The following is a 27,929-nucleotide window of genomic DNA, read 5'->3' as shown; positions in this document are numbered from 1 at the left end:
GGGCCAATTTCTGTGCTTCTTGACTCTATGAGGAAGGGGTGCTAATGCCGATGTACAAAATCATGAATGATATGGATAGAGTAAATAACAGGAAGCTCTTGCCACAGCAGAGGTGTCTAAAACAAGGGAGCAAAAGTGAAGTAAAGCCATGGAGATTTGAAAGCAGTCGTACAGGATTTTCTTTCACTCGGAGATCAGGTGGAACTGGGAACACACTGCAAGTATAAGTGGTGGAGACAGGTACTCTCACATGCAAGAGGCATGTAGACAAGCACTTGAGTCACCTTAAAATGCTATGGACCAAGTGTTAGTAAAAGGGATAGGTTTAGATGAGTACAGTGAGTTTGGAAAAGATAAAGATGGCCACTTTCCATCTCTTATTGCTGTCATTTTTTATACTACTGCTTGTTTTATGATGATAGTGCTGGTAACTTTATACTGTCTTACATTAAATTGCACCTTGCACTTTATGTCAAGCTGTCAACCTTCAGGCCCTGCCACTCAAGGACCTGTGCTAATATTATTTGGGACTGTATCTACTGGTTTGTAACTATATGTGCTGTGATTGAATGTACAGTATGTATTGTGTTTTGCACCTAAGCCCCAGAGGAACAAATTTCCATTTAACTGTACACATGTGTTTGGTTGAATGACAACAAACATGTACTTGGTTGACCAAGATATGATGGGCCAAAGGGCTCAATTCCTTACTCTAAGACTTTATCAAGTAGGGACTTTATGTTCAGAATTCTTGCATCAATTGGCCCAGTGGTTTCATATCTTAGAATCAGAATCAGATTTATTATCACTGAGTTATACAATGTGCAATTTGTTGTGTGGCAGCAAAAATTAGTGCTGTTTCCTTCCTGCTTGGAGGGCAATGATTTTCGCTGCAGTTCATTCTACTGTACAGATATATCTAATTGATGTTCTTATAAAACTCCTGTGGTCAGGAAGTAAATCATATTCTGCACAGTGGATGTGCAAATTTGGGTGATTTATCACATGATATACTTGTTAACAGATCAGAACATTGTGATGTATAATGAAAAAGAGTTTTTTATGGCAGAGTCTAGAATCCCCACGCACCCAATAATCGACCCCCCTCACTTGGCTTCAACTTTCACCTGCCACCTTGTACTCCTCCCCCTCCCTCCACCTGGTTTCTTCCCCCTTCCTTTCCAGTCTTAATACAGGGTCTAGTCTGGAATGTCAACAGTTTATTCCTTTCCACAGATGCTGTCTGTGGCTGAGTCTCTCCAGCATTTTATATCATAAGATGTAGGAGCAGAATTAGGCCACTTAGCCCATTGAGTCTGCTCCGCCATTTCATCATGGCTGATCCAATTTTCCTCTCAGCCCCAATCTCCTGCCTTCTCCCTGTATCCCTTCATGCCCTGACCAATCAAGAATCTATCAACCTCTGCCTTCAATATACATAAAGACAGCTGCCTGTGGCAAAGAATTCCAAGGATTCACCTCTTCCTGGCTAAAGAAATTCCTCCTCATCTCCATTCTAAAATGGTGCTTCTCTATTCTGAGGCTGTGTCCTCTGGTCTTAGACTCTCCCACCATAGCAAACATCCTCTCTACATCCACCCTATCAAGGCCTTTCACCATTCGATAGGTTTCACACCTCATTCTTCTAAATTCTAGTGAATATAGACACAGTCATCAAACGCTTTTCGTATGACAAGCCATTTAATCCTGGAATCTCTTTGTCTATGATAGTGTAGAATCTCTAGCTTGCTGCAATACCAGTTGCAAAAGAGGCCATCACCTCCCCTTACCCTCTTAGTGTGTTGTGGTTTAAGAGGCTTCCAGCTAAATATGTCCAAACTCAAGCATGTCTATCACTCGAAAACTGTAATAAAGAATTATAGCTGATTTTAAAATATTCAGGCTTTCAAGTTTTGAAAATCCTACTATTATAAGAACAGTCAAGTGCTTATGCAAGTCAAAAATGAAGCAAGGGTACCATGTTCTGCTTTCATTAACTATGGTCAAAACATCAATTGTCTTATAGACAACAATATGTATTTGCATCAAATATAACAAATGTTAAGAGTCCCAAGGTAATTGTTACTAAGATAACAAAGACCAGATTCTGGAAACATTGAAGAAAATGCAGCGTATAGTAGTTGGGAAGAGGATTATAGAAGGCTTGGCTATGGTAACACGTGACTTATCCATTTATATCTTGAGAGATCTTTTCATGTTTGAAACACGCTGTGATAAAGGCAGCTATTTTTAGAAGGAAAAATTAAATGTCATCTTTATTATTCTGTGTTTTCTTCCCCTCTGGTGCAGCTTTTCAGGGCACTGAGAGCATATGATTATTGCTACATGAAACAGTCGTCATGGCAACCAGACATGAAAGACCCAGTTACTCCAGAATTTCTGCTGTGAGAAATCTTTATTACAGAGTCTGGAGAAACCCCCTCAGAACACGAGGCTACGCAAGGCTCGAGAATGAAGTGCCTGGGCGCAGAATTGTGATTCAAAATCACAGGTCCTTCAAAGGCAGCCATTTTCAATCACAAAGTCCTTATTCTGGGAATAAGATCCGTACCACCAAATACACACTGTTTACCTTCATTCCAAGGAACCTGTATGAGCAGTTTCACAGGTGTGTATTATTTTTGTTTATGAACCTTTGAATAATCTGGTATCTCACATTATCATCTTTTATCAGCCTTTTATTGTCTTGTTTTCAAGCAATGTGCGACCATCTGTGAGATATTGTAAAATGACAACAAGGTGTGGTTGCTAAAAAGCCAAAAATGTAAACAAGGAATTCTGCAGATACTGGAAAACCCAAATAATACACACTCCAACGTACTGGAGGAACTCAGCAAGTCAGGCAGCATCTATGGCAAGGAATAAAGAGTCAACATTTCAGCCCAGGACCTTTCATCAGTCCTGCAATTTGTGTGTGTTCCAACCAAAAATGTACATTTTTGTACATTCATTACCAACCTTGATCAGTGTGTAGAATAAATTCAACCGAGTGTAACACTTCAGCCAAAATCCTGTCTTCATTCAGTTTCCATGGAAACTCTCGTAAATTTAGCACACCAATCAGCTTCTCATTTCTTGCCCCATTATAATCATGGTGGAATAGCAGACCAGACTTGATGGGCCAAATGGCCTAATTCTGTTCATTATGCTCATAAATGTCTAGTGACATGAACAAAATTTGCAGATATATAATTCGCCTTCATATGAACAAATTTCCACAAGGGACAGTACTGTGCAAAAGTCTTAGGCACATATCTAAATGATAATAAACGAGGACTGAGTGTCCTCATAATCTAATCTAATATCTATAGGTAGGGGGCCTAAGATTTTTGCATAATACTGTATTTGTCAACGTGGAGCAGAGAGCGATTTTGTAAATCTGGCAGCAGTAAGGGATGGTGAGAATGTTGAGGGCTGTAGGAAGGATGTGGGGACAGGTGGCAGAGAAGGAGTACCAGGGGTGGGGAGTGGCACGGGTGCAGACATACCCAGCTCTGAGACACCAGGCAAGGTCATTTGATTCCAAACAATTAGATTATTGCTCATTACAGAATATCTCTCTGGTGCATCCTGCTCCTTCCACTCTTCCTTTCCCTTTCCTCAACCATGATTCCCCTCTCCCTGTCCTCTTCCCACTCTCAGTCCGCACTAGAGACCCATATCAGAATCAGGTTTATCACCACTCACATCTGATATGAAATTTGTTTTTTTTTGAGGCAGCAGTACAGAGCAATACATAAAATTACTACGGTACTGTGCAAAAGTCTTAGACACCCTAGCTATATCTATGTGCCTATGACTTTTGCACACTACTGTATATAAGACCATTCAGCCCACCAAATCTATGCCGACTCTCAGAGCAACCTTTCCCCATGAGTTTTTCCTGTAACCTTTTCACCCTAGATTCCCATTGAATATTCCCTCCACCCATAGAGACGACCTCAAATGTACACACATAGTGACCCATTGGCCCTATACACCTTTGATATGTGAGTGGACACTGGACTATCCAGAAGAAACCGATGCCATCACGGAGAGAACACACACTCAGGCAGCACCAGAACTTCCAGTCCAAATAAGTTCAGGTTCAAATATATTTTGGAAGAGGCATACATACACAAAGTAAAAATGCCATAAAACTTAACTTTTATCAGCAGCACAACAAGTGACCTGAAAGAACTTTTGCATATGAAGAAGAAAGGCTTCAGGTCTGGAGATAGACAAGAACTGAGGAGAGTACAGAGTGAACTGAGGAGAAAGCTGAGGGAGTTCAAAGAATCCTACGAGAGGAAGCAAGAGTACAGGAGCCAGCAGAATAGCATAAGCTATTCGGACATGACGCAGATCACTGGCTTTGAGGTTAAGGAAAGGAAGATGGAGGGCTGACTGGATAGGGCCAACAAATTGAATTTGTTTTTCAACAGGTTCAGCATGGGACCTCCTGCTGACCCCTCCCCTACTTGCCCAAACCACTCACCCTCCCTGCCCCGAAGCCTTCTCCTTCCAACCCTCCCTCCCCTCTGGTGAGTGATTGTGTTCCAAACTCCCCAACTTTGGAGTATCCTGCCTCCATGGAGATGACCACCCTCCCCTGCCTGACTGTGACTGCAGGTCAGGCTAAGAGGCAGCATGGGAGACTACATCAAGGCAGGGCTGCTGGATTGGATGGTATCAGACCTGGGGTACTGAAGGCCTGTGCGACCCAGCTGTCTGGTATTTTGCAGCACCCTTACAATCTGAGTCTGAGTCAGGAAAAGATACCAGTGCTATGGAAGGCTTCCTGCTTGGTTCCTGTACCCAAAAAGGCAACTCCATCTGAACTTAATGACTACAAACCAATTGCCCTCACATCTCATGTGATGAAGGTGCTGGAGAGGTTGGTCCTGACTTACCTTGGACCGCAGATGAGATCTTCATTGGACCTTTTACAGTTTGCCTACCAACCTCATGTGGGAGTGGAGGATGCCATCATCTACCTGTTGAGGAGAGCTCACTCTCACCTGGATGATGCTGGTGGCACTGTGAGAATCACTTACTTTAATTTCTCTACTGCCTTCAATACAATCCAGCCATTTCTTCTCCGTGAGAAGCTGCAAAGGATGGGTGTAGACAAATCCACTATATCCTGGATTACTGACTACCTGACAGATAGACCCCAGTTTGTACAGCTGGGTAGTTCTCTGTCTGAGATGATGGTGAGTGACACTGGAGCCCCACAAGGGACTATCCTGTCTCCGTTTCTGTTCACTCTGCACACCTCAGACTTTCAGTACACATCTGAGTCTTGTCATTTGCAGAAGTTCTCCAATGATACTGCTGTGGTTGGGTGTATCGAAGACGGGCAGGAGTCGGAGTACAAAGGACTGGTGGACAAGTTTGTGGAGTGGTGTGGGAGGAATCAGTTGCTCCTGAATGTGGCCAAAACCAGGGAGGTGGTGATTGATTTTAGGAGGAAGAGGACTGTGACGAGCCCTGTATACATTCTGGGAGAAGAAGTTGCGGTGGTAGAGGAGTACGATTACCTGGGTGTTCACCTTGACAACAGGCTTGACTGGGAAACCAACACCAAGGCATTTTGCAAGAAGGAGATGAGCAGACTCTATTTTCTAAGGAAGTTGAGATCCTTCGATGTGTGCAGCAAGATGTTGAAGATCTTTTACCAGTCTGTTGTAGCGAGTGCAGTCTTCTTTGCTGCTTTATGTTGGGGGAAGCTGCATTGGTGCTGGTGATGCAGAAAGTCTAAATAAACTCATCAGAAAGACTGGATCCGTCTTTGGCTACAACCCAGAATCGTTTGAGTTTGTGGTGGAGAGGAGATCACTAAACAAACTATTATTCATTATGGACTATCTGGCACATTCTCTCCATGACCTACTAAATAAGCAGCAGGGCACCCTTTCAAACAGCCTCATTTAGCTCTGCTGTCACAAGGATCGTTACAGGAAATCTTTCCTATCAAATGCAAAAAACACATACAACAGCTCACCTCCGTGTGACAGAACACACATCATAGTACAATAGTCTCTGCTTTATTATTTCGTACGTTATTGCACATTGGTATATTATCATTCTGTACTTTATTATTAGTTAAGTCTGCACACTGCTAAGTGTGTTTTTAAATGTTTCTGCTGTAACAAAAGAATTTCCTACTCAGGATCAATAAAGCACTGACCATTATTATTATTATTACAAAATAAGTTGCAATAAACTTAAATTAACCTAAATTAAACATAACATTGTTTAGTGCCATTGAGTCGTCGTCAACTCATGGCAACCCTATTGATAGTATTGTTGTGCATTGGGTTTTCGTGCCAGGCATTTCTTCCGTGCAGATACTGCTGCTGCTCAGGTTGGGACCCAACTGGATTCGAACTCACAACCATCCACTTCAAAGTCCGGTGCTGATGCCACTACACCACCGGCTAGCCCATAACATATATATCCACAAAAAATAGACAACACAACGTTCATATCAACTCCAGTACAAACTTGACAGTGAAAACATTTAGGCAGGTACTTGGATAAGAATATTTTGGGGGAGGAAAGGAAGGCAAAAGGGAAAATTTTGGGGGGAAATTTAGGTCAAATGTAGACAGATGGGACTAATCTAGATAGGAGTCTTTGTTGGCATGCACCAGTTGAACTGAAGGGTCTGCTTCCGTGATGTAGGACACTATGACTCTGTAAATTCGGTATCTGACAGTTAGCAGGTTATATAATCATGGAAGGTATATCTCTGAATCCTAATTATTTACTCCCAAACAAAAAGCAGGTTCTCAAAGCTCAAAGTAAATTATCTAAGTACGTACACTATATACTATCCTGAGATTTATTTTCTTGCAGGCATTCACAGTTGATCAAAGAAATTCAATAGAGTCAATGAAAAACTACACACAAAGATTGACAAACAATCAATGTGCAAAAGAGAAACTGTTGTGACGAAAGAGGGTTACAAAGAGTACACATAGATTAAGATGTTAACTGTCCTGTGCTGGCACCAGTGGGATCAACAGTTGATCTGCCACCTGTCTTCAGGAGAAAGAGAGATAAATAAGACAATGGAGCAGCATTTGGAAATGTTAATGAAGAGACGAGAGAGTTTAACGGAAGGAGACACCGGTCTGGGTAGAGTCAAGATCGGCTCCGTTTGAACCCTGAACTGTTTGAAGTGTGATGGACAGGCGATACCCCAGCAGGGGGATAAAAAGGGACAGGTTCGCTAAGGCAGGACACACACACGACACCACGAGGTAACGAGACCCTGGAAGCGGTGCGCCTCCCACAAGTCGGTGGGAGTTTTGGAGGGCTGGTTGCGGGACCAAGCCATAGACGCACAGGGTGGAAAGGTACGATCGGCGGGAACCTGGTGTGTGTCCGCCCTTGCCTGGGTGCCAGGTTCACTGCAGAGGAACGATCGTATCTGAAACGGAGGGGTCACAGTCGGTGACCTCAGAAGACATTACAAAGGGCTCGCCCGAAAGCTGACTGTGAGGAATATCGAAGGTCTGTTTGGAATCCGATTTGAATATTCATTCGCTCTCTCTCTCCCACGGCGACGGCAATTACTGTGAACTGAACTAAACTGAACTCTGTCACTTTGAAACTGGTCATTTACCCCTAGACTGCGATAGAGCTTGATTGATCCTATTATCCTAGTTCTGTGTACATGTGTGTTTATTCATTGCTAACCTGTTGCATTTATATCCTTACTATTAGAGTACTGTGTTGCTGATTTCTTTAATAAAACTTTCTTAGTTCCAGTAATCCAGACTCCAACTGAGTGGTCCATTTCTGCCGGTTTGGCAACCCAGTTACGGGGTATGTAACATTGTGCAAATACAAAAAAGTAATAATAAACAGATAAATAAACAATACTGAGAATGTGAGTTGTAGAGTCCTTGAAAATGAGTTGTGGAATCAGTCCAGTGTTGAGGTGAGTGAAGTCATGGTTCAGGAGCCCGATGGTTGAAAGGTCATAACTGTTCCTGAAGCTACTGATGTGCAACCTAAACTTTCATCAGGTCTGATGAAGGGTCTCAGCCCAAGAAGTGTCAATTCTTTATTTTTTATCCATAGGTGCTGCCTGACCTGCTGTGTGTTCCTCTGGCATTGTGTGTGTGTGTTACTCTAGATTTCCATCATCTGCAGAATCCCTTGCATTGAAGTGAATTCAGAACTGGTTTAACCAGACTATTTTTTTAACCCATAACCCCTCAGACTTTCGTGGAAAATGAGTTAGATCGGTGGAAAATAATAGGCTAAAAATGCCCCAAAAGAGTCTGTTGTGTTCAAGTCAATAGAAGACTAAACTGATCAAACAGCTCTCTGCTAGATACAGAATCACATACTGTGAAAATGAATGTTTGATGTGCAGTGACTCTCCTTTGTGTCATTTGAAAGCACACTATGTTATAAACACAGGCAGTTGCAGGCTAACTGGTGATCTCAAAGCACATTTGATGTACACTTGGCTTGGCTAGTATTGATTGCCATGGGAATATCCATGGGATGTCGCTGCTGCAATAAATGTGCTTCTTGTTAATCATCTCACTCTATTTTCATTCCATCAATGGGAAAAATTGACAATGGGGGGCTGAAACAATTTTGCCTGTTTAATATCAAGCAAGACTCAAGTTCTTCACATGTTCTACTGACATGTCAAACACCAGAGGACATGCTTTTAAGATTTTAGAGGGGAAGTTTAAAGGTGACATGAGGGGCCACTACCATTGTTTGGTTCCATTGACTTTAATGTTCACATGGATGAGAGAGCATGACCTGGAACCGCACCTACTCCTGCCTGTATTTGTAATGTTCTTAATATTATAATTGTAGAATGTACAGTACACAGAAAAAATTCTATCCCTAAGAATCTTGCAGCAGGGAAGAAGCCATTCACTGTAGGCCAATTTATTAAAGGAGTACTGTATCCCATTTGTCCCTCTCCTCTACGTTTCTACATATACTTTAGTTCCAAATGACCATGCTTCACCACTGAATTAGTGTATTTCAGAAATTAGCAAATTTCTGCAAAAATAAATGTTCATTAATAGTTCTTTTCCCAGCCATCTGTAACCTATTTTTCTTCTGGTTATCAGCCCTTTTGCCCATAGTTCAATATTTCCATTTAATATCAGAGAATGTATACAATACACAACCTGAAATTCTTGTTCTTCGCAGACATCCACGAAAACGGAAGAGTACCCCAAAGAATGAGTGACAGTAAAAACGTTAGAACCCCAAAGACCCCATACTCACCCCCACCCACACGCAAGCACCAACAAAGCATTGACCCTCCCCCTCTCCCACTTACTTCAGCAAAAAAAATCCGCACCCTCCGCCCACCAAGCAAGCAACAGCAAAGACCCCAAGAAAGAACATGATCCGCAATACAACAAAAACTAGTTGTTCAACTGACACTTCAACATACCACAGGCTCTCTTTCTCCCTAATAAAGGGAAAGAGAGGTGCCCTCCTTTCACACTGAGAGAGGAGGCCAACAAAGACAAACAACTTGATGATTTATGGTTTTAAAGTCTGCTGCATTGCTTCCCTCCCCCACCCCCTGATTCTGCAACTTGAGAACCGGCAACAAACTCTTCCCCACCAATGAGAGAGAGAGAGAGAGAGGGAGAGCATGCAATTTGTTGAGTACAGAGCCCCTGACAGCTGATCCGCTGTTCCTGATGTTCTATTTCGTCCCATGATGCTTCAGTCGGTGACACCAGCATAGAATCAGCCCGTCCCCAGGACCACAAGGCCTCTGAGCCCCAAAGGCACATTCGTTTTCTAGGCCGCATCCTTAGGATATTGATAAATGGCCAGTCGGTGAGCCCTGGGAGCAGGTCCCACCACCGCAAAGAACTGAAGTTTGAGTGTTGCTCCAGATCAGGGTCTTTGACATGACCCCACCCACCTTGAAAAGGAAAAAGAGAGACATTAAAATTAGAAATTAAACTGTTTCTGCAGATAAGCTCGAAGGAATCACTGTTGAGCACCATAGAAACAATTTCTCTCTTAGCTGTCAACCCTACTGAAAACCTCAAAGTCACATTAAAACATTTTGTACAGCAAAGGGTTAAGTGTAAGTAAACTAGACCTTCTGTAAGGCCTCGTGCTGAAATGATATAAAGCACATGTACAGCAATGGAGAACAGCTCCGTGTTCCCATTGCCTAACAATAAGTGTGAGATTCCACACATTGTTACTATGCTAAATGATACTAGAGAATTTGCTTCTAACATTAGGCTATCAATGCAAGTTGATTCAGTCTGACATTTTTTATTCACAGTATGTTATAGTAACACACAATTAGTGTAAATCTTCTTGTATTTGCTGAAATTAGTAGTTGGATTTTTATTGTGTGTGATCATCCCATTTGTAATACCCCATTGTTGACAACAGTGCAGATTGAAGGTTGCGAAGAAATTTCTACCATAACCACTAGAGGTCTCTAAATTCTTGCTCTGATAATTCCCAGAGCTCCAAGTCTAGTAACTGAAAACTATGTAAATCCCAACTTATCATTTGTTTTAGCGGTTAATACTTTGGGGTTAATTGGGTGGCAATACAGATTTTGAATTCCATTTCATATGATCGATATGATCACTGCCTGGTATGGGAACTGCACTTTCCTCAATCGCAGGACTCTGCAGAGAGTGGTGCGGACAGCCCAGCGCATCTGTAAATGTGAACTTCCCACTATTCAGGACATTTACAAAGACAGGTGTGTAAAACAAGTCCGAAGGATCATTGGGGACCCGAGTCATCCCAACCACAAACTGTTCCAGCTGCTACCATCCAGGAAATGGTACCGCAGCATAAAAGCCAGGACCAACAGGCCCCAGGACAACTTCTTCCATCAGACCATCAGATTGATTAATTCCCGCTGATACAATTGTATTTCTATGTTACATTGACTGCCCTTTTGTACATACTATTTATTACAAGTTACTATAAATTAAAAATTTGCACATTTAGACGGAGATGTAACGTAAAGATTTTTACTCTTCATGTATATTAAGGATGTAAGAAATAAAGTCAATTCAATTCAGTTAACTGTGGATAGACCTTTTGCCCTGCCAGTAGAAATCAGCTAGATCTTTTGATGTTTGAAACTGCACTGTGAGATAATAGCACACTAATACTTAGTACATTTGTTTGAAATCACTCTCTATTGCAGGACAGCCATTGACCCATCTTAAACAAATGAGGAAGGCTTTGCACCAGAATACAGAGGGAAATCAGAATACAGTAAGCTAGACCCTACAGGTTCTGCACATACATAACCTGCCTTAATGACTATCGTCCAGTAGCACTTATAGCTACTGTGGTGAAGTACTTTGAGAGGTTCAAAGTTCAAAGTAAAATGTATTACAAGAGTGCGTACATGTCACCACATACAACACTGAGACCATTTTTTATGGGCATATTTAGCAAATCCATAGAACAGTAAACAGATTCAATGAACACCAAACTGTGCAAAAGCAAATATAAATAAATAGCAATAAATAACGAGAGCATGAAGTAACAAGATAAAGAGTCCTTAAAATGAGACCATCGGTGTGGGAACACCAGAAATAAAATGAGCATAGCTATCCTCTTTTGGTCCAGATCCTGATGGTTGACGGGTAGTAACTGTTCTTGAATCTGGTGGTGCGAGTCCTGAGGCTCTTTTACTTCCTACCTGATGGCAGTAGTGAGAGAAGAGCATAGCCCGGGTGGTCATGAAATATCAATTACTACCTGCGTCACTATTCTGATCCACTCCAGTTTGCGTTCCGTCGCAACTAATCAATAGCAGATGCCAGTTCATTGACACTTCACTCAGACCTGGAACATATATGCACGTTGGTAGTAAGTTTACTTCGAACTTTGAACCCATGTGTTTTTAGTATCGCCCTGTGAGGAAGCCCCTCCTACTAGCTGTGGCACTGTCCTGCACCATCTCCACTGTGCCAAACTGTGTACAATGTGCCACGTTCCACCCTCTTGAGCCTTTCCACTCTATAAACCGAATTGTGAATTTTATGTCAAAGTTCATAAGGATCAAAGTAAATCATTACCAAAGTACATATGTCACCATCTACTACCTTGAGATTCATGTTCCTGCGGGCATTCACAGTAAATACAGCAATCAAATCAATGAGACACTGCATACAAAGACGGACAAACAACCAACGTGCAAAAGACAAATTTTGTAAATACAAAACAAAACAATAACAAATCATATTGAGAACATGAGTTGCAGAGTCCTTGAAAGTGAATCCAAAGGTTGCTGTTATGCCTTGTAAATCCAGAAACTAATCGAAAGAATAACATAGGAGCCAGGGATTCTTGTCTACTGAGTTTTTCTTTAGTGAGGCATGCACATATTTTATGGTGGCAAAATAACACAGACACATACATATTTCATGGTGGAGTAATGATGCAAGCCATTCACATACTTCTTACATGTAACCCGTAAGGAATTATGTAAACAAAGAATGTTTAATCAAATGAAATTTTCACAATATTACTCAAATATTACTGAAATACTAAATACACTACAGTTGTGCAATCAGTTCAGTGTGGGGCTAACTTAATGCAGGCTCCACATGCCGAATTTATGGTGTTAACCATTGGAGAGTTGAGAAAGTTCACAGGTCATCATCAGACTAAGAGCATGTGAACACATGAACAGGAATTAACCTCTCAAAAACTCTCCACTCTTCAGTCAGATCATGGCTGATCTGATTGGCACCTCAGCTCCTGAGTTTGTATCTATCCAAAGTAATATTTCACCTCCTGGAGTATCAGGAACAGAATCTATGAGGACAGATTGTGATTTCTAAATCTGTGTAGAGTTCTAAACTTCCCCGCAACTAAAGAGGAGAAAGTCAACAGCTTTGTGTGGCTAATGAAAATTGTAAAAACTGCAGATACAGGAACTCTGAGAAATAAACAAAATTTCGTCAAAACTGAGCAGGTCTGTGGAAGGAGAAGCAACTATTGTTTCAGGTCAGGATCCTTTTATCAGAACTGAGAAAAAGAGAAGCAAGTTAGTTTAGGGAGCAGAGTAGGTGGTGAAAGTGATAGGTAGAACAAAGGGAGCCATAGCTTTCATCCCAACAGTATCCACAATCTGTCAGGAAATGTAGAGGAGACTTGACCCAAAAGCAGAGCAGCAAAGACAATTTAGCAGTAAACAATGTTTTATTAATAAACTGCAAAATAACAAGCCACGAGGGCCCACAAGACAACAGGTACTTAATGCAACAAGGCAATAAGGTAACTGAAGGCTTGGAACAGCTGGACGGTGAACGAATGAACAAAGAACTGTAGATGAGAGCTGGGTTTCAATAGGCTGCAGGAGATGAATTGAAAGGAAGTGACGGGTGATTCCTACCAGCTGGATGGAGACTGGGAGGTGCCTGGCTACGCAAGTCAGACACAATCAGCAGATTTGAGTCCTGATGAAGGGTCTTGGCCTGAAATGTCAACTGTTTACTCCCCTCCATTGATGCTACCTGACCTGTTGAATCCCTCCCGTATTTTGTGCCTTGCCCCACAATCAACAATTGTCCTTTTTTCCATCCTATAGGGCTAGACCACAGACAAATTTTTCCCTCCATTCTCATCCACTTTGAGCATTCCAAAGGGGTCGTTGTATCACTTCTTGGTCCACTGTTCTCTCTGCTCCATTCACTCCTATTTAAATCCTAGTTACTCATTGCTTCACCTTGTAGTAACCCATCATTTCTTCTTATAACCCATCATTTATTCTTATATTTGCAGGTGCGCCAATATCTACTTCTTGTTTTTGGCTCTTTTGAATTGGGTCCCTGTTGTCGAAGCATTCAGGAAAGATATCACCATGATCCCATTAGTTCTCGTTCTGGGTTTTGTCGCGATCAAGGATGCCATCGAAGACTTTAGAAGATACAGATTTGACCGAGCACTCAACCATCAAACAGCCGAAGTGTGGGACAGGTATTTAAGTACCATGATTATAGAGCTTGGATGCATAACACTTAAGATACAAAAGGATTGTCAGGAACTTATCAGTAACTAAACAGTTCATCTTTTCAATGTACTTTGCACTTTGGAAGAAGGAATAAAGGTATAGTCTGTTTTCTAAACAGGAAGCAAATTCTCATGAAGGCTTCCCTGAGAGTTAACTTGCAGGTTGAGTCTGTAATAATGAAGCCAAATGCAATGTCGGCATTCATTTCAAGAGGACTAGAATATATGAGCAAGGATGTAATGCTGAGGCTTTATAAGGCACTGGTCAGATAGCACTTGGAGTATTGTGAGCAGTTTTGGGCCCCTTATCTATGAAAGATAAGGGCATTGTGCTGGCATCAGAGAGGGTGCAGAGGAGGTTCCTGAGAATGAACCCTGAAATGAAAGGATTAACATATGGGGAGCATTTGATGGCTCTGGATCTGTAGTCGCTGGAGCTTAGAAGAATGAAGAGGCCTTATTGAAATCTATTGAATAGTGAAAAGCCTAAATATAGTGGATGGGGAGAGGATGTTTCCCAAAGTGGGGGAATCTAGGATCAGAAGGCACAGACTCACAACAGAAGGACACCACTTTAGAACAGAGATGAGGAAGAATTTCTTTATCTTGTGAGTGGTGAGTCTGTGGATGCCATGTTATTGGATATATTTAAAGTGAAGGTTAATAGGCTCTTGGGAAAGAAGGCAGGAAAATGGGTTTGAAACGGATAATATTGGTGGAATGGCAGAGCAGAGTCAATGGGCCGAATGGCCTTCTGCTTCTATCTCTTATGTTTACTTCAAAAAATTGAAGCTGGTTACCTGCCAACAGTTAAAGCACTTCTCACTGTAGGTGGGCCTTAAAAGTGAAAGAATGTCTCTAAATTGGGTGCCTTCCTTCAGATAAATTTCTAAAACCTGTCAAATAGACAATATATTTCTTGATTGAAAACTCTTTCAAATTAACTTTCTCCTGCAATTTTTTTGAGATTTAGCCTCAGAAAATTAATCGGAAAGGACATCAATCTCTTGCGTTTATGATTTGCTGTCCACTGTGAATCTCTTTGTTGTATGTCTACCCTAAATAAATTGAAATCTTCTCTTCGAAAGGAGTTAAGACTTTCTCTCGTTGCTTCCCCTCTGTGATCTCTGCTACTCTCTGACTCTTTAACCAGGTGCTCACCCAGATTCACTACCACAGCCATGTATCCTTCCTGGGCCTATCACCTGCCAGTTTGTACTTCTTCCCCCTCTCCCCACCTTCTTATTCTGCCTTCTTCCCCTTACCTTTCCAATCTGGGTGAAGGTCTTGATCTGAAATGGCGACTGCATATTCCTCTCCATAGATGCTGCTTGACCTACTGAGCTCCACTAGCATTTTGAGTGAGATACTAAGGAAAATGCATGGATGTTTTTTCCAAAACATTCCCAATTCATTCTGAAGTGTATTTCCTTATGTTATGTCTCCAATTGTTGCCATAAATTCATGCACTGAGAAATCCCATGAACAGCACGCTTGGTCATTGATTAGCAATGTGTTTTGATCGGTAGTCTGGTGATAAGAACACCAGATAGCCTGGGACACCAGAAGATCGTCCCCTTCTTCACACAGTGCAATGTATCCTCATGCCATTTGAACAGTAGAAAGGGTCTCAATTCAATTAGCACTTAATCTAATATATAGCACCTTCCAAACTCTGGAGATTTAAATACAAATTTCTAGGGATGATACCTTGGTGCATTACACTGTCAGAAGTACTTTCTTTCAGGTGAGAGCCTGTTAAGTAGAGGCCCTTCTCTCTGTCTCTGTCTCTCTGGTGTATGTGACCCTTAGGTTCTGTTGACTGCGTAAGTCGAGGGAAGACAATCTCTGGCCCAGCCAAATGGGCGAGTCCACCCAGAAACCCCCTGTTTGTGCGAATGTTGCGTGATTTGTTACCCTATTACAAATCAGTACCACGAGATAACAGTACACCGCATACAATTAAACGATTTAGCTTCATAATTCTTAATTTGACTACAGGGTTAGTGAAGAAAAAGCAAAAAAGAAAAGGGCCCATTTTAATGAAACAGTCTAATGTTCACAAGTCGAAGCTCATGGTTTCCCCTTCTCCGATCATCCATCAAATTCCCCGGGCTTTGTCAACTGCCGGCCCCACTCCAAGTCCATCCTATGATCTCTCCTCTTCTGCGTCCTCTCTTTCCACCTCCCGCCGAACAAAACACCTAGATTACCTCGGTGTCAGGCACACAGCACAAAAACATACTCCCTTCATTGGACAGCTCACATTCCAAAGCACCCATTATCCTTAACCATAACCCAAACATCGCTTCTACAGAAAGATCATTACGGTAGCAGTGAAACCTTTCCCAGGGTGTTACATGTACATAAAAGATCTGATTCTAACAGATCTTATAGCAAGAGAAAGCCATATGGTTCCTCCAATCTGATCCACCATTTACCAAGTTCACAGTTGATCAGATCTTGGCATTACAAAGAGTGTCGATGAGCAGAGGGATCTTGGAGTCTGTGACGAAGGCCCATCACTAACTACAGACGGCACATGGCGCACTCAGTAAAAACACTCATCCCCAGCAGTAATAGACACTGGGTCTGAACCAGAGCTGCTGCACAGAGCTGTCTCATATAGAGGCAGAAGCTACCTGCACAGGTCTGCTGATGGTGGAGGATACCATCTTTAATTGGATAATTGAGTTAATTAGTTTTTGGTTGGTCTGGGGGGAGGGGCTTAGCAGTTATAAGCCTCAGGTTACGAAGGCTTTGGAGTTAGTTTTCTTTTGTGTTTAGTCTGAGGGTGGCTATATATATATATATATATATATATATCGTTTTTTTCCAGTTTTTGTCTTGTTTTGAGGTAAATAAAAGCACCTCAATCTATTTTTGTGACTCAAGCCATCTGGTTATTTCTCTTAAACAATTGACCTGCAGTATTTTGTGACACAGTCCAAGTTCGTAGCTCCTTGAAGGTGACTACACAGGTTGATAGAGTTGTTGAAAAAGGCATACAGCATGCTTGTGTTTATTTGTCGAGATATTGAGTTCAAAAGTCAGGAAGTTATGGTGCAGTTTTATGAAACTCTAGTTTGGCTGCGTTTGGAGTATTGCATGCAGTTCTTTGGTAGGGAGTTCTTCCTATTATGGGAAGGATGTCAAGACTTTGGAGTCTGTGCAGAAGAGGTTTACCAGGATGTTGCCTAGATTACAGGGCATGTGCTGTAAGGAGAGAGGTTGGACAAACTTTGGTTGTTTTCTCTAGAACAGCAGAGGCTGAAGGGAGATCTGATAGAGAGCTATAAGATTATGAGAGGCATAGATACTGTAGGCAGACAGTATTCTTTCCAAGGGTTGACATGTCTAATGCCAGAGGGCATACACTTAAAGTGAGAGGGTGTATTTTCAAAGGAGATGTGAGGGGCAAGTTTTTTCTACACAGATTGGTGGGTGCCTGGAATGCACTGCCTGGGGTGATGGTAGGGGCAGATACATCAGAGACTTTTAAAAGACTTTTAGATAGGCACATGAATGTGAGGAAACTGGAAGATTATATACCTTGTGTAGGCAGAGGGGATTAATTTAGTTGGCCATTTGATTACTAATTTATTTAATTCGACACAGCATTGTGGGTCAAATGCCCTGTTCCTATGTTGTATTGTTCTGTGTTCTACCTAAAAGTTCAGGTCCTAAAACCAATATCAGAATGTTTCTGATAAATGACCAGCAACATTCACACTGTTTCTCTTCGCTGATGCTCCCAGATCTGCTGTATCGAGGCAGTGTCAGATAAACTTGCCATCCACCCGAGCAGGGAATCTCTGCAGATAATCGATCTCCAGTTGTGTAATCCATTTGAAACAGTTTAAATTGTTTAGTCATACAATGGATCTTGTCAGGCCTTAACTGATGGAGAGGAAAACAACAGAGATAATTCTGTACAGCAGTACCGAACTTGCAGCATCAAAAAGGAACTCAGTGGGTCAGGCAATACTGTATCCACAGACAGAATTGGAGAGCTGAATTTCAGATTGAGACCCTTTACCTGGACTGCCCAGGCTCATTACAAAAGCTACTCTATGTAAGTGGGTCAATCCCAGTTACAGGCTGATGTTGGAAAATCACCGTATGGCTTGCATTGTAAACTGTACAGACTGCTGAAGTTCAGTTTGTCTGGCCTCATGACCTACAACGTACACTATGCATTACAGCAATGAGCTGAGCTGAAGGCTAACCATGCCCCCCCCCCCCACACACACACAACCCTAGAATGGAAACAGGCTCTTCAGCCCATCAAGTCTAGTCTAGACATCAACCGCCCATTTACACCAAGCACATACTTGTCCACTTTTTTCATTCTCACAAATTCCAATCAATTTTCCTTTACCTAGATTGTTATTATTTTTATTAATTTATTGAGCAGAAAAGCCCTCTGACCCTTCAAGCCACGCTGCCAATTTAACTCCAGCTCAATCACAGGACGAATTAACCTGCCCACCGGTGTGTCTAGCAATCACCTATACAAGAGGATCAATTTACAGTAAAACCTCACAATTCCTGGAATAAACCTGGATAGGTAGTGGGAGAGCATGCAAACTCCAGGCAGATAGCAGCATAGGTCAGGACTGAACCCATGTTGCTGGCGTTGTGAGGCAGCGACTCCACTGACTGTGCCGGTGAGGTTCTTTTGTGTCAGGCCCTGTTGCAGTTTCAACTCACAGATCCCAACTGGCACTTTCATATTTATTTTCACATTCAAGTATTGACGTCATCATCGTGGCTATCCCTCAAGGTTGAGGATGATGGTCTTCGTTCCGACTAAGTGGCCCACAGATCGAGGACACCTGTGCGTGTATTTGTTTAATATGTACTTGATGTTGCACTCCAAGAAGCACGCGATACTTCACAAATCAATCAACTGATTCCAATGGCATGGAAACCACGGCGATTGGAGCTGATGGATTTGTTGCAGCCTTCATCCGCCTTCACAGCCGTTGAGTTCAAAGTAACTTCATCCGCCTGTTCCACCGTTGAGGTCTTGGTTGGATTGTTCTTTGTCAGGGACCTCACCCTCGACCTTACCGCCATGGGTGACCCTACCAGGAGCATAGTTCCAGACGGCATCGCTCTCGGGATCTCAGGACCACACAAGCTTCTCCACCACGACAAGGTGACAATCCATGGAGAAGATTCAAGTATCACTGGCAAGGCAAACATTTATAATTCATCCTGATTTGCCCTTTGGAAAGTGATGGTGAGACATTTTGCCCTTGAGATGGTGAACCATTTTCTTAAGCACTCCCCATGTTTTGATGCAGATGTTCCCACAATGCTGTTGGGAATGACATCCAAGGATTTAGTGGTAGTAGTAGTAGTCATACTTTATTGATCCCGGGGGCAATTGGTTAGACCCACTGATGATGAAGAACCAGTGATATATCTTCAAGTCAATATGCTGTGCATCTTGGAGGGGAACCTGAGGGTAGTGGTGTTCCCATACACTTGCAGGTATTGTCTTTGAGAGCAAAGGTTATTTTATTTACTTAGAGATGCAGCACATTAACAGGGCCTTCTGGACAATATAAGACCATGCTAGCCAGCTACAGCCATACATCATTTGTAATGTGAGAGGAAACTTACACGGCCATGAGGAGAACGTACAAACTCCTTATAGACAGCAGCAGAATTGAACCCAGGTCGCAGGGGCTGTAAGAGTGTGACACCAACTACTACGCTACTGTGCAGCATCCCCCTGTTGCAGATTTGGGAGTTGCTATCACAGTATTTGTGTGAGTATCTGCAGTGAATCTGTACAGAATAGTTAAAGTAATTAAAATTTTTGTTTTTTTTGATTTAGCTCTGGAGTGCTTTCATAGATGTTACCAATGATCTGCAAGATAGAGCACTTTCAGATATTAAAAAATTATTCAACCTCCAATTTCTACAAAGGACACCTAAACTTACTTTGTTAGGTATCTTCTGTACCTAATATAGTGGCTACAGAGTGTATGCTCATGGTCTTCTCCTGCTGTAGCTCATTGACTTCAAGATTCAATGTGTTGTGCATTCAAGGATGCTCTTATGCACAGCACTGTTATTAACACATGGTTATTTGAGTTATGGTCACCTTCCTGTCAGCTTGAACCAGCCTGGCCATTCTCCTCTGACCTCTCCCATTATCAACACATTTTTGCCCACATTTTGTGCGGCCAAGTGGTTAAGGTGTCGGTCTAATGATCTGAAGGTCACTAGTTTGAGCCTCAGCTTAGGCAGCGTGTTTTGTCCTTCAGCAAGGCACTTAACCACACATTGCTCTGCGACGACACCGGTGCCAAGCTGTATCGGCCCTAGTGCCCTTCCCTTGGACAACGTCGGTGGCGTGGAGAGGGGATACTTGCAGCATGAGCAACTGCCGGTCTTCCATACAACCTTGCCCAGGCCTGCGCCCTGGAAACCTTCCAAGGCGTAAATCCATGGTCTCACGAGACTAACGGATACCTATATTTGCCCACAGAACTGCAACTCACCGGATGTTTTTTTTCTTTCTTTTATGCACCATTCTCTGTAACTTCTAGAGACTGTTGTACATAAAAATCACAGGAGATCAGCGATTCTGGGATACTGACACTACCCCGCCTGGCACCAACAATCATTCCATGGTCAAAGTCACTTAGATCACATTTCTGCCCCGTACTGATGTTTGAGCTGAACAACAGCTGAACCTCTTGACCATGTCTGCATGCTTTTATACACTGAGTTGCTGCCACATGATTGGCTGATTAGATATTTGCATTAACGAGCAAATGTACAGGTATACCTAATAAAATGGCCACTGAGTGTTCATGGCAATTACCAAACATTTCAGACGTTGCTTTAATTATTTATTTTACAGATTATTCAACATTATTTGCAGTTTCTCTTACTCTTGTTTCTCTTCCCATTCCGGGCAGCACCTCTGTTCCCTCCTTTCACACCGCTGACTAACAGATACCCCAAAAAAAAGTCCATTGCTCATTCAACTGAAAGCCACCACGTGAGCGACCATGTAAATTTAGCACGGCCAGTATTTATTTCTAGCACTGAATTTTAATGGTGTGTGTAAAAAAAAAACATGTTTTCCAGGTATGTCCTCAGGGATATTTCTTTGGTTGAAAACTAAAAAATCGTACCCTAAGAATAGCATTGGTGAAGCTCCAGAGACGTTTTGTCTGTTGTTTCTTCCACCTAGCACTGTTGCCACAGGGATACCTGCCCCCTGCACGGACACTATATTTAACCTGGGGTAACAAGGTTGTTAGATCTGGCAATGGGCGCAGGTTTTTTCCAACTTATAGCACTCCTCAAATCAAAGTTCAACCATCAGTTTTCCAAGCACAACACTTCTCTGTATCTAATATGTTTAAGTATAATTGGATATAATAAAGGCTTGTTCCATTGGCAAACATATTTAAAATGTGCATATCTGTTTATACATGCAGTCTAATTCCAGGTAGATGGTAATTCTGTTGTACAAATGAGTTATGTGATTGCAATGAACCACATTATGGCTTCAGGTTTGAAAATGAGACAACTAATTCATTGCAGCCTTGGTCATTAGCAGCTGTTTCCAGAAGGGTACACGAGAATCCGTTTCTTTGGGGAAACAGTATTTGTATACCAACTTCAAAGTAAAGGGTTCAAAAGTGGGTAATATTAAGTGCTCCCCATATGCATGAAGTTATTATTTCTGGTGCTCATTACTAACTAAGCAATCCACAGTGTTCTGCTGATGCTGCTGCTGTGCATTCAGTCTGCTTGACAGGACTAATTGCTTGAAAATAACAGGCGCAGTCTCCCTGATGGCTCAGCAAGTTTATAGAGGGAGTCACACAGAAACTGCTGAATGCAATTCGTGACCCCACTCTGTGTGCACTACCTGTACAAGGTGGATTTGTGGCTTATCCCTCCTTGTTTTTCCCTGGTGCCTATCTTCCACTCGATTCCTGATTGACATATCTTCCTTTGTTTATTTACAGGGCGTGGGTATCACCATCAAGAGCATTATTGATTGTTCATCCTTAACTGCTCTTACAAACCTAGTAATGAACCACATTCATGAACTGCTGCGAAGTTGTCCTATTGATGCCCAATAGGTCAATATAACTATTGAATTAAGTTTAATGAAGAAAGCATTGATTTCTCTAATTTCCAGTAATTTTCCATTCCCCCCCCCCCACTTCCTTCTTCTATTCCCCACACTGGCTCCGTTTTACCTCTTCTCTACCTGCCTATCACCACCCCCAATGCCTCCCTCCTTCCTTTGCTTATATGGTCCATTCTCTTCTCCTATCACATTCCTTCTTTACACCTTTACCTTTTCCACCTATCGCCTCCCAGCCTCTCACTCCATCCTCCTTCCCCCACTCACTTATCCTTCCCCTCACCGGGGTTCACCTTTTAGCTTGTATTCCTTCCCCTCCCCCCCACCTTCATATTCTGGCCTCTTCCTGCTTCCTTTCCAGTCCTGAAGAGGGGTCTCAGACCGAAATATTCACTGCTTATTCCTTTCCAAAGACACTGCTTGATCTGCTGATTCCTTCAGCATTTTGTATCAGTTACTTTCGATTTCCGGCATCTGCAGAAGAAAAAAAAATCCCTCCCCTTCTCCTCATCCTCTATTCCCCAGTCTGGCTTTTTACCTCTTCTCACCTGCCTATCACTACTCCTGGGTCACCTCCACTCTAAACTTCTCCCATAGTCCGCTCTCCTCTCCTGTTAGAATCCTTCTTCTCCAGCCCTTGACCTTTCCCACCCACCTGGCTTCACCTATCACCTTCCAGCTAACACCCTTTCCCTCCCCCCCACCTTTTTATTCTGGTGTCATCCCCCTTCCTTTCCAGTCCTGAAGAGGGGTCTTGGCTCGAAACGTCGACTGTTTATTCATTTCTATAGTTGCTGCCTAGCCTGCTGAGTTCCTCCAGCATTTTGTGTGTGTGTTAATCTGCAGAATCGCGAGTGTTCACAATGAAGAAAGCAGTGTTTTTGCAAGCCGGAAAGACGTCTGACTAGGAGAAGAACTGGCAGGTGGTAGTGCTCATTTTACTCTCCTGCCTGTGTACCTCTTGGCCTTAGAGGTTACAGGTAGGAGACATGCCATTGCAATCTGTTCTTAGGCCGTCCCTTGGGACAAATGATGATTGGCTTCTCCTACCATTCCATGGTGACTAATGAGTCCCATGTGCAGGTTATAGACTTTACTATGGGCAGAGACTGCAGGAGGAGTAGTGGCAAGTAAATGCTGAGCATCTTGTCAGTGATTAACACTGCATCTCCTATGGCCCGCTGACAGAGGGAGCTGAATGTTTTGGATACTGGGTGGGGTGGCAATCAGATATGATTTTGAGGCACTGAGTCATGTCGGTCCACCCTCCTCTAGGCAAGTGGAGAAAGCTGTACAATATTCTTGATCTTTGCAGATAATGGGAAATAATAGAGGAAATTAGGAGGTGAGTCACTTTTTTAAAAATTTATTACCAGGATGTGGATCTTGTTGGGAATGCTGGTATTTATTAGCCACCCCTCACTGTCACTGTACTGATGAGGTAGTTAAGAATTTTTGGGATTGGAGTCACATTTTTTAAGGATGATTATTTTCCTTTCCTTAGGGACATACTGTAAGTGAACTAGATGGTGTTTTGATAACAATTCAGTAACTGTATGGCTATTCTGTCTGTTAGATTTATTTATTTTTCCAAATTTAAGCTCCCAACTGTCTAAGTGAGATTTGAGCTCACAGGATTAATTGTGTGGAACTCTGCCTGTCCTCTAATTTAACCATGATACCGTCATACCATGATTACCATCTGATTTTCTCTCTTGAACTCTACACATTTCTCACTGCCTCAGCCAATATAATCAGAAAGCCCACTCTTTTTAACATTTTCTCTTTGACTTCTCTCAAGGACATTCTTTCTTCTCTCTCCCATCCAGCAGAAGGTGTAAAAACCAGAGAGTCCATACCACCAAGATGAACGGTAGCTTCTACCCCACTGTGAAAAGATTATTAAATGGTCCTCTGGAGGGTAGAGTCTTGCCCTCACAATCTACCTCGTCATGGCCTTGCTCCTTATTGCCTGCCTGAAATACACTTTACCTGTAACTTTAGCACTTTATTCTGTGTAACACACACAAAATGCTGGAACTCAGCAGGTCAGGCAGCAGCTATGGAGGTGAATGAACAAGCAACATTTCAAGCTGAGACCCTTTGTCAGGAGTGAAAAGGAAGGGGGAAGAAGCCAGAATAAGAAGGTGAGGGAGGGAAAGAGTACAAGTTGGCAGTTGATGAGTGAAACCATGCGAAGTGGGGGAGTGGGGAATGAAGTAAGAAACTGGATGTGATAGGTGGAAAAGTTAAAGGGTTGAAGAAAAAGGAATCTGATAGAAGAGGAGCATGGACTATGGGAGAAAAGAAAGCAGAAGGGGCACCAGAGGGAGGTGACAGGCAGGTGAGGAGAAGAGAAGGGGTAAGCAGGGAGTCAGAATGGGGAATACAAAAAAGAGAGAAGGGGGAGGATGGAGAGATTACCAGGTTAGAGAAGTCGGTGTTCATGCCATCAGGTTGGAGGTGACTCATACAGAACATGAGGTGTTCGTTATTGTTTTTCCTTGTACTACCTCAAAGCACTAATGTGATGAAATAAGCTGTATGGATGACATGCAAAACTGTTTTTATCACTTTATCTTGATGCATATGACAATAATAAACTTTTAATTCACCATTTTCCCTTCCCTGGCCAACACTTGACCTTCCCTTGTAGCCAAGTGTTTATGTGACTGATTCCACTAACTTTCTGATCAAATATAGAACCCAGCCACAACTGAAGTCCTCGTTCAAATTAATTTGACATTTCTAATCTTGGCTCTCTGGATGGCGATCTCTTGCTTACTTCTCTCTAACAGTTAGTCTTCTGGTTTCCATGAATGGATTTACAACATAATGCTCACAAAATAAACTCATTCCAGGGAACATTTAGCTTTCCCTGCCTTTGCAATGACTTCATCTAAAATAAATGGAGGTAAAGTGTGAAGTGTAGGTCACTCTTCCCCTGCTAAGCCTGCTGTCAGTTCTATCAAGAATTCATAGTACTTCTGAATGCCCCTTGCACGCAGAAACTTAGAAAATCATTCAAAGCAATAAATTAAAAATGATTTTAAAAAAGAACTAAAATACTAAAGGAAAATCAAAACATAAATATTTAATCAAACTTAATTCGTTCAATGAGTCGGAATTACCTAGTGATTTTTTTTTTAATATTCACACAGCCTATTCAAGTGAATGGAGTCTCACCAGCTCTCAGCTGGCATTGGTTCAGCAAGACGTCTCTTCAGTGTCAATGCGGAGTAACTGCATAGTTTCATGCTTCTGCTGTTGCACTAAAGTCCATCACCAAAGACGTCAGCATTTCTTTGCACTGTCAAATATTAAACATAATCATTGTCCACCATCTCAAGTGGATATAAACATCTCACTCAAATTCTATAACACAGAGCAGCAAAGGTATCCCAGTCTCCATGCCAATGTTAATCCTTCAACTGTCATCCAGAAATGCAATAAACGGATATTATCAAGTCTTTTTTTAAAAGAAGCTTTTCTGTGTAAATCGGTTGCTTTTTTTCCTATGTTACTCTAAGACCATAAGACTGTAAGAGTTAGGCCACTTGGCCCATCGAGTCTACTCCACCGTTCTATCATGGCTGGTTTATTATCCCCCTCTGCCCCATTCTCCTGCCATCTGCCAATAATCTTTGACATCCGCACAAATAAAGAATCTTCACGTTAAATATACCTGATAATCTGGCCTCTACAGCTGTCTGTGGCAATGAATTAATCAGGTTCACCACCCTTTGGCGAAAAAAATTCCTCCTCATCTCTGTTCTAAAGGGATATCTTTCTCTTCTGAGGCTGTGCCCTCTGATCCTAAACTCTCCCACTGTTGGACATATTCTCTCCACACCCACTCTAGGCTTTTCAATCTCCGATAGGTTTCAAGGAGATTTCCGCTCATTCTTCTAAACTCCAGCGGGTACAGGCCCAGAGCTATTAAATGTTCCTCATATGTTAACCCTTTTGTTCCCAGGATCATTCTCGTGAGCTTCTTCTGAACCGTCTCCAATGACGGCACGTCTTTTCTTAGGTAAGGAGCCCAAAGCTGCAGTCTAATCAATGTCTTAAAAAGATCAGAGAATCAACTTTAAAGCAAATAAAATTTACTGTGATCTACTTTGTAACACCATGGGATTATTAAAGGTGTTATACTGTATAAATTCAAGATCTGCAGACCATTGCGGAGTGCTTGAGATAATATAATGGACAAGAGCATTGAAAATTCACTTACAGCATCAAGGTGTTACAGTGAAGAGTCAAGGTTAACAACACAGAACTTCTCCAAAAGAGAACACTGGCACATCCAGTCTACTGGCTTAAATGTATTGTGCACAAAATTATATCAGTTGGAACAGAGTTAGAGCTGATCACAATCTTTTTTTATGATAAATTCTGAGTCATAATTGGTAACTTTGCAGAAAGAAAGGTGTAGACCATAAGACCTAGAACATAAGAGCAGGATTAGGCCATTCAGCCCATTAAGTCTTCAGTGATGGACTTTTGTGCAATAGTAGAAGCATGAAACTACGCAATTACTCCGCATTTACAATGAAGTAACGTCTTGTTGAACCAATGCCAGCTGAGAACTGGTGAGACTCCATTCACTTGAATAGGCCGTGTGACTATAAAGAAAATCACTAGGTAACTCAGACTTATTGAATTAATTAATAACCATAACAGACTCAGTGAAAGATTACCCAACTAGGGTGTTCAACCAGAGTGAAAAGTGGACCTGCTGAACAACTTTTAACTAGAGTATACAGAAGGAGCTGCCAGAGGATTGGTTAAGGCAGTTGCAGTAGCATCATTTAAGGAGGACTTAGATAGGTAAATGGAGGGGCAAGACTTAGGAGGATATTGTCCAAATACAGGAATTTGGGACTAGCTATATTTGTGTGGTCTTACTCTTTGACTTCATGACTCTATGACTTTTAGTGTGTCTTGTAGATGATGGAAAGGCCTCAGAGGATATCTGGTTTCTGGTTTCCTCCAGAGCCATAATATTTATGTGGCTTGACAATGGTTTATAGCCAATAATAACTGCAAGAGACTGATGGTGAGTTCAAGTTCAAGTTCAAGTTTAATTATCATTCAATCATACTTTAATACTCATGAACACAGCCAAACGAAACAGTGTTCCTCCGGGAACATGATGCAAAACTCAGTACCAACAGCCATACACAGCATAAGGCACGTATAGCACGTGCTGTATAAGATAGCAAGTAAACATAGAGTCACACATATATCCCAAGTCCTTGAGTGATATGACCTGTAAACTGATGGTGCATTGGAGTTTTCAACAAGAACAAGCAGTTCTCAGCAGCGCACGGGTGAACGTATGCACACACACAATCCAGCTTGTTGATCCACCAACTGAACACTGGAGGGCAGCACACATGGGAGGGGATAGTCCCCAAACCAGCATGGACACCTTGCTTCACTGCCTCTGGTATCTTCCTCTCTTGGACTTCTGCAACCATATAACCATATATAACCATTGTTCTCTAAGTTACAGAGAAAGGTTGAACAAGTTGGATCTTTATTGTTTGGAGCGTAGAAGGTTGAGGGGGGACTTGATAGAGGTGTTTAAAATTATGAGGGGGATTGATAGAGTTGATGTGGATAGACTTTTTCCATTGAGAGTGGGGGAGATTCAAACAAGAGGACATGAGTTGAAAGTTAAAGGGCAAAAGTTTAGGGGTAACATTAGGGGGAACTTCTTTACTCAGAGAGTGGTAGCTGTGTGGAACGAGCTTCCAGCAGAAGT

At 42.1% G+C, this 27,929-nt stretch overlaps 1 protein-coding gene across 3 annotated transcripts in view; it reads left to right on the top strand.

Moving 5' to 3' along the window:
- atp10a (ATPase phospholipid transporting 10A) overlaps nucleotides 1-27,929 on the top strand; it is a 393,032-nt gene that overhangs the window by 84,647 nt on the left and 280,456 nt on the right. For 2 of the 3 annotated variants that reach the window (XM_063054502.1, XM_063054499.1), the window contains exons 2-3: nucleotides 2,311-2,629; nucleotides 13,798-13,992. In XM_063054502.1, the coding sequence (XP_062910572.1) occupies nucleotides 2,361-2,629; nucleotides 13,798-13,992 (464 nt within the window). In that variant the 5' untranslated portion in view covers nucleotides 2,311-2,360. Of the gene's footprint in view, nucleotides 1-2,243; nucleotides 2,630-13,797; nucleotides 13,993-27,929 lie in introns of those variants that run through there. The other variant, XM_063054501.1, reaches the window with a different exon arrangement.

This window comes from Mobula hypostoma, chromosome 7, assembly GCF_963921235.1.
Source record: "Mobula hypostoma chromosome 7, sMobHyp1.1, whole genome shotgun sequence".
NCBI classification, from domain to species: Eukaryota; Metazoa; Chordata; class Chondrichthyes; order Myliobatiformes; family Myliobatidae; genus Mobula; species Mobula hypostoma.
Note: the sequence above shows the minus strand (reverse complement) of the source record. Positions and strands in the feature narration are given on the sequence as shown.